Source organism: Puma concolor, chromosome A2 (assembly GCF_028749965.1).
Source record: "Puma concolor isolate L17-30 chromosome A2, mPumCon1.1.hap2, whole genome shotgun sequence".
Lineage (NCBI taxonomy): Eukaryota > Metazoa > Chordata > Mammalia > Carnivora > Felidae > Puma > Puma concolor.
In genome coordinates, this window is record NC_141668.1 from 132726857 (window position 1) to 132734086 (window position 7230).

The following is a 7230-nucleotide window of genomic DNA, read 5'->3' on the forward strand; positions in this document are numbered from 1 at the left end:
ACCAAGTGTTTCATTTGTAAATAACTTTTTTTTTTCTTTTTTGCATTTTTATTGGAGAACTCACTGCCTTGGAATGTTGTTGATTCTGTATGAATGCATGTACACATCTAGTCCTATCAGCCACGGTCATTTCTTGTGTTTTTAAATGACCCACACGTGTTCTCTCCATCCTGCAACTGGAGTGACTGCTGTGTCTAAAGCAAGGAGGTGATGGAGTTGCCCTGCACACTCAGTCCCAGGTCTGGCTGTGGGGTGATTGCTACTGTTAAATGATGAGCACTCTGGTTAAGATGGTAGTTGCCGAGCCGCACCAAGAGAGCAGATTAGTTTATGGGGGAGAGAGAGCTCTCCAGAGGTACTCGAGGTGCATGTGGAGGTTGAGAAATGAAGAGAACAAGAGAGCTTCCCATGCTGCTTTTTATTGCTAGGTTTCCCCCCACCCCCCACCCCCATACGCACAGTGACTGTTGATTAGCCTGGGAAATTATCTGAGAAACAGGTTTGATCTTGAGGGGTGGGGAGAGTCTAGGAAAAGAAATTAGAGGAAGGGTGGCTGACTCAGAGCAGCCTTTGAAGCTGGGAGTGGGACAGCTTGTCAGGGCAGACAGGAAATAACCGACTTCTCTCCACTGGCCCATAGCGCATGCTGTCTTCATTCTCTTGGTGTTTGGGACCTCACACCCAATTGAGGAGATTCACTCCGAGCTGGTGTAAATTACCTGTGAGAAGAAACACATAGTCAAAGTTTGCAGCTCGTTTTAAAGAGTTGCAGAAAGAGGAGCACGTGGATGCATTTTGCTTTCCCGTCCCAGTTCCTTTTGGAAAACCGGATCGGACTTTGAGCTTTGAGAGCAGCGAATTAGTGATGTCCTTGCATGTCAGCTAAGTTCTAAAACTATCTGGGGCAACTGGTCGCAAGCTTTGTTTTTATAAAACTGTGTCCAGTGGAATCTTCGGGGAATCTCAGAGTACAGACTGCAACCCAAGGCATGGGTTGGCAAACTTTTCGTGTACAGGCCCGGATAGGAAGTATTTTAGGTTGCGTGGACCATCCAGTCTGTGCTGAAGGTACTTAACTCTGCTTTGTGATGCAACAGCGGCTCCAGACAGCATGGAATCAAGCGAGCATGACTGTGTTCCTGTAAAACTTTATTTGTGGATACTGAACACTGAACTCCGTATAATTTTCACACGTCACAAAATATTCTTTCTTCTATTATCGCTCCAACTATTTAAGTAAGTGAAAACCATTCTCGTCTCGTGGGCTGGATAGTAACGGCTCATCTGGAGGATCCGGTCCAGGGGCTGTAATAGTGTACTGACCCAGGACCTAAAACGCTGTGGTTAGTCTTATTTTTTTGAGGACCTCCTAGTATCGGTGTTTTTGTCAGGCCTCATCACCAGGTGTTGTGTCAAAACTTGTATGAAGATTTTTTTTTCCTTATGCCAGTTCGCTGTATGTATACGTGCATGCATACTGAAATCATATTTTATGTAAACTTATTGGTGTTTCTTAAAATACGGTAAATGTGTTTTTGAACATTGGCTACCTAGATAAACATGCTAAACATGGGGAAACCTATCCCCTAAAATATTAGCACCTGCTCTAAACTTCAGATATAAATAGCGCAAAAGTTGTAAACATGCTGATGCGAAACATAATTTGTCAATAACAGATGGCACTTATTTGCCGAGAAGGCGAAGGCTCTGATGAGAAAGGCATAATTTTGAGCCAGTAGAATCAGAGGTGTGTCAGAAATTTCCAGGCCCCAGTTAGCATAAAAGCATGGCCTGAGAAACCAGCAACCAAGTACCTACTCCCTGACTCTGAGTACTCAGAGCTGGTTGTGGCCCACGGAGAGTTGATCAAAAGGCAACTTCAACCCCTTGTGCAGAGCAGGATGTTGGTGATATCCAAGGCAGAGAGGGAGGCTGGCCAGTCCACAGATGAAGGCAATGCGTGCCTGCCTTCCAGCCCTCTCCTCTGTTAGCTCACAGAGCCATTTATTTTAGCTTGTTAAAGACAAATACATGCCTGTGCATCTGGGCTTTAAGTGCCTGGTTTTACCAGTCACCCCCTCTCTGTGACATCCTCAAACTACGTCTTTCTTGTAACCTGAGCCTAGCACTCAGTACAGTAACAGGTTGTCCATTGCCAGGCAATTGTCACATCTATTATAAAGGAAGTGTTGACTCAACCCAGCCCAGGAACCGTCATCAGTAGTAAAAGGTCTCCAGAGGTGGGATGGGACCTTTTAAGTTATTTACATTAGCAGTTGGTCTGGAACTTGAGTCAGAGTTGATCCTTGCTTCTTACAAGATACACTTCATTTATTCATATCCTTTCTCTTTCTCCGTCCCGCCCTTACTAACTCTCCCGTCTTCTCCATCATACGCACGCAGACACATGTCCGTGCTCCTTATTATTCTGTATCCAAAGGATCTCATTTGTCTTCAAGCAGAGTATCTTAGCGGACTTCTTGCCATATGTGACCGAGATGCTGTTATACAAATAAGAAAACTCCATCCTCACTCCTCAGTTGCATTGGAAGAAATCTCTGAGGTTCAGGCAGTGGAGTCCGAGATGAAAGACATTAATTTCATTTTGATGCAGGTAACAGGTAAAAATGGCTACCAAGTAATAAGCGCGTATGAGAAATCAGTAGGTTTCTGGTGCATGTTCCAAAGGGGATCCCATCAGTCATTCCATATTTTCCACTGACCACCAGTGAACATGACAATAAACATTTTTTACTGTCTGCGAGTGGTAGATACCAGCGATTCATATTATAAATCATGTAATACGATTCATATTATGATGATAATTCTCACATGTGCACTCTTGTACACTAAGGACTTATTCCTCTTTTTTTATGACAACTTAAAATCTAGGTTACAGTGATTTATACACAATAGAAATCGGAAAAACAAGTGCCCTTGGATGCTTGATTTCACAGCACTTTAAGTTCTAATAAATTATGTTTTAAAATGCCTGGTGAGGGGCGCCTGGGTGGCTCAGTCAGTTAAGCGTCCGAGTCTTGATTTCAGCTCAGGTCGTGATATCAGAGGTTCGTGAGATGGGACCCCACGTCTGCTTCTGCACTTACATGGAGTCTGCTTGGGATTCTGTCTCTCCCTTTTTCTCTGTCCCCACCCCACTCACACTTTCTCTCTCTCCCAAAATAAATAAATAAGCTTTAAAAAAAAACAAAAACAAAAACAACACTTGGCAAGACCTCAGTTGATTTGGGGGTGGGGGAGGATAGATTTAATACTTTGTTCCAGCTTTGTTCCCGTAATCGTGATGAGGCTGGGGAATTATTGTGAAGCAGTTCACAACAGTTCAGATCAAGGTGAATAATTTACACTAGTGTTGCCCCTCCATCCCACATATTTGAAATTATTTTGCCTGTTTGCATTCATTTTGAGAATAAAATTTGGAAAACCAATTTGCACGTATCTGCATCTTTATTCTTCTCTCTTCGGTAGTTTGACTAAAATATCCCTTGTGTTCCTACAAGTTCCTAAGCCTTTTCTACCCTGTGCTGCTGTCTTTGATTATCTTCTCCAACAAGGCTCAGTATGAAATGCTGTAAGGGAGCTGGAGCTCATTACGTGACTGTTTAAATTTATGTGCTCCACATCGGGTGTAAAATAAGATGGTACACACCTGAATGATTTTTTTTTTTTTCTTAAAACCAGCGAAATAATTGTCAGGATTTCACTAGCTAATTTTGAAATGCACAGAGCCAGCTCAATAAACATTCATTAAATACTTAGGTTTGAGTCCTATACTGTCTTGTTCTTAAACAGTGCAGTGTTCCAATGAAAACATAAGAATGGTTTTGTGAGGGGCGCCTGGGTGGCTCAGTCGGTTAAGCGTCCGACTTAGGCTCAGGTCATGATCTCACGATTTGTGAGTTCGAGCCCCGCGTCGGGCTCTGCGCTGACAGCCTGGAGCCTGCTTCAATTTTGTGTCTCCCTCTCTCTCTCTGCCCCTACCCTGCTTGTGCTCTCTGTCTCTCATAAATGAATGTTAAAAAATTTTTAAAAAGAAAAAGAAATAGATTTGTGAGGTGTGGTATGTGTGTGTGTAATGTTTAAAAAAAAAAGCACTAAATATCATCTATTTTACCAAAAGGATTTGGTAAAATCCTTTGGTAACTGTACAGATTCTCAGAGATGTGTTTTTTTTTCATTTCTTTTATTTGTTTGTTTGTTTGTTTATATATTATTTATTTATTTATTTATTTATTTATTTATTTATTTATTTATTTTGAGATTTGTTTCTTTAAACATTGAATACCTGGGGCACCTGGGTGGCTCAGTTAGTTAAGCGTCCGATTCTGGGTTTCACCTCAGGTCATGATCTTCCGGTTCATGCGTTCAAGCCCCGAGTTGAGTTCTGCACTCATAGTGCAGAGCCTGCTTGAGATTGCCTTTCTCCCTCTTTCTCTCTGCCCCGCCCCCCTCTCTTTTCAAAAACAAATCAGCGTTTTTAAAAATTGAACTCCTGTTCTCCAGATACTCCGCAAAACATGGTAAATAATTTTAACACACATTTGTGACTGTGGGGTTTCTGTCACTCTGCCTTTGTTTGCTTGCCCTGTTTTAGTATCCAGTATACCTAACCTTTTTACTCTTTCCCAACCTGTCTTCCTCTGCACTCTTCACTGTCATCTGCGGTTCCTCTATCTGCCTTTCCGGCTAGCAGCTAGACCCTTCTTTGCCGATCCGTTCGTTCATTATTACTCTGGGAACTCTGAAGTGAGTACTTAAAATATGGAGCGGTTCTCTCTCCCACCTTAAAAAGCTATAAAACCCTCATGTGAAATAGTTAAGGGAACACACGTAGTAGGAGGAGAGGCTTTTGCTCCTGCAGGCACCTTGCAAAGGGGACTATTTTTCTTATATGATATAAATGAAATCCTCACTCTGCCCACTTTTACACCTACGCATGTACTGAGCGTCTCCAAGGAGACCAGGAAACCCGGAGTCCAGTGATGGTGAATCCTCCTCAGAGACAGCAGGCTGGAGTCTCGGGCAACTCTCCCAGGCGTCTTGGCTTCCAGATGCCCCTCTCAGACAGCCTCTCTTCTGGAGGCTCTTCCAGGCAGGCTTTCTTGAACATGTCTCTCCCTTCACAGACGCAGCAGCCCGTACCTTACATCTGAAGGGGCTGGTGGTGATGGTGCCTTTGGTAGGCAGGAGGCCTCCCTGGGACAAGGGGGGCAGGAGGCCTCCCTGGGACAAGGGGGTGGGGATAGCGGGGAGGTGGGACAGGAAGGTTGCGTCTTTCCCCAAATCTTCTCTTGGTCACCCATTTATCGGTGCGTCTGTCTCATTGCCTCCCTTTGCGCCGTTTAGACCCAAAGGCACCGCTCGGCCTTACAAAATGTCCTGAAAATACTCTTTGTTTTAGTAGTACAGTCATGAGCTCAGTTCAGTGAAGTTGTCCTTTGAGAAGTACTATTCTTGCCGATTCAGCGTTTTTAACCCTGAACGATAATCCTCTTCTCCACTCTGTTTTTCCTTTCCCCTGAGTTCAGTACACAGGGATCTCCATGGTATCTTACCCTTCCCCCACTCACGGCCTCACGGTCACATTTCTTGGAATTATATCCATTGTTTTCTTTTTTTTTTTTTTAATGTTTATTTGTGTGAGAGAGAGAGAGAGCAGGAGAGAGGCAGAAAGAGAGAGAGAGAGACAGAATCCGAAGCAGGCTCCAAGCTGTGGGCACAGAACCAGACGCAGGGCTCGAACTCACAAAAGCGAGATCGTGACCCGAGTCGAAGTTGGACGCTTAACCACCTGAGCCACCGAGGCGCCCCTATACATTATTTTCTTATGTAAATGAAGTCTCGGTTTCTCTTTGAGGAACACGCTACCACCATAAGTCCATAATGCACACCTTCTAAGGCTTAGAGTATCAGATCCATTTGATAACATTGACCACATCTATGTGTACACATTTAGACACAAATAATTAGTGACTATATAGAAATGTTTATTGATGTAATCCCCAAGAAATCCCATTTTGTCTCTAAACTCTAAGCACATCATTAATGAACATTCTTGACATATCTTGCACATGAACGGTTTTGGTTCACAGCCAAATTGACTCCAGTAATCTAACTTTTCTAGCACGGTGTCTGGAAACTTCAATCTTCTGTTGCTGATCCTACTGCCCTTTTTGGAACCGTGTGGCTAACTATTATTTCTGTTAAATTCTTTGACAGTAAATGTCCTCAGGAGGGTTTATTGATGACACTTTTCTTATTTGAACTTTTCAAAAAGATTGGTCACTCTATTTTCTGCACTTGGGAGGACTCTCCTATTTTCCTTCTCTCCCTTTCTCTCTCTCCCTCCCTCTCTCTCTCTCCCTCCCTTCCTCTCCCTCTCTCCTCTCCCTCTCTCTCAAATAAATACGACCCATGTTACAAGCTTAAAAGAGTCATTTTGTATTAGACAAAATCAGTTTTGTTCACAGGTACATACTGTACCCTTTGAGTTGACTTAGAGGTCAAATTTGCTAAGTTTTTTTTCTTATATGATCTTTCCAGGTCACCCTGGGTTTATCTTACCTGCTTTGATCTCCCTTCTCCAAATACCTTTATCCATAGCGTGGTTCACCATTTACCTTTTCCTCTTTATTTGGGCTCAGAAACGACCAAAGTCTTACTGTTGATTTAAGTTCCTAAGTTCCCCCAAGAAGAATTGGAGGATAAAGTTGTCTCCGAAAGGAGCCCGTTGTTGTCCCCTAAGTTTCTGTCTTTTGCCCGGCCCTTTCTTGGCCTCCTGCCTCCCTTCCTCAGAGTCCCACTTATTCATTGTTCAAGTTTTATGTCAGATTTAATGTAGGAATAGTGTCTGCTTGGGTGGATTCCTATGCCTAAGGAACGGTCCGCGAAATGGACTAAATCTAAGAAAATGTAAACAAATGTGGAAAGTTTTCTAACTTAGACTGATGGTAAGTTTTCTTTGCTGTGGCATTTGCCCAGGATCGTGAAGGTCAGGATCCCACCCTAAAGTGTACTTCCCGGAGTCCTCCTGTATGTAAAAGAAGCCCCGAACATGGGTGGGTACTCAGCACAAACGTGTTTCTTCCATTTTTCCTTCCAGGCACTTCAAGTGGCAAGACAGCTTCTCCTTCAGCAGCAACAGCAGCAGCAAGTTAGTGGATTAAAATCTCCCAAGAGGAATGACAAACAACCAGCCCTTCAGGTGAC

General features: G+C 43.4%; 1 protein-coding gene across 11 annotated transcripts in view; it reads left to right on the forward strand.

The window, feature by feature from the left end:
- FOXP1 (forkhead box P1) overlaps positions 1-7230 on the forward strand; it is a 512855-nt gene that overhangs the window by 348418 nt on the left and 157207 nt on the right. For 10 of the 11 annotated variants that reach the window (XM_086697593.1, XM_086697592.1, XM_086697602.1 and 7 more), the window contains one exon: positions 7124-7225. In XM_086697593.1, coding sequence (XP_086553719.1) covers positions 7124-7225 — 102 coding nt within the window. Of the gene's footprint in view, positions 1-7120; positions 7226-7230 lie in introns of all 11 variants that reach the window. The other variant, XM_086697596.1, reaches the window with a different exon arrangement.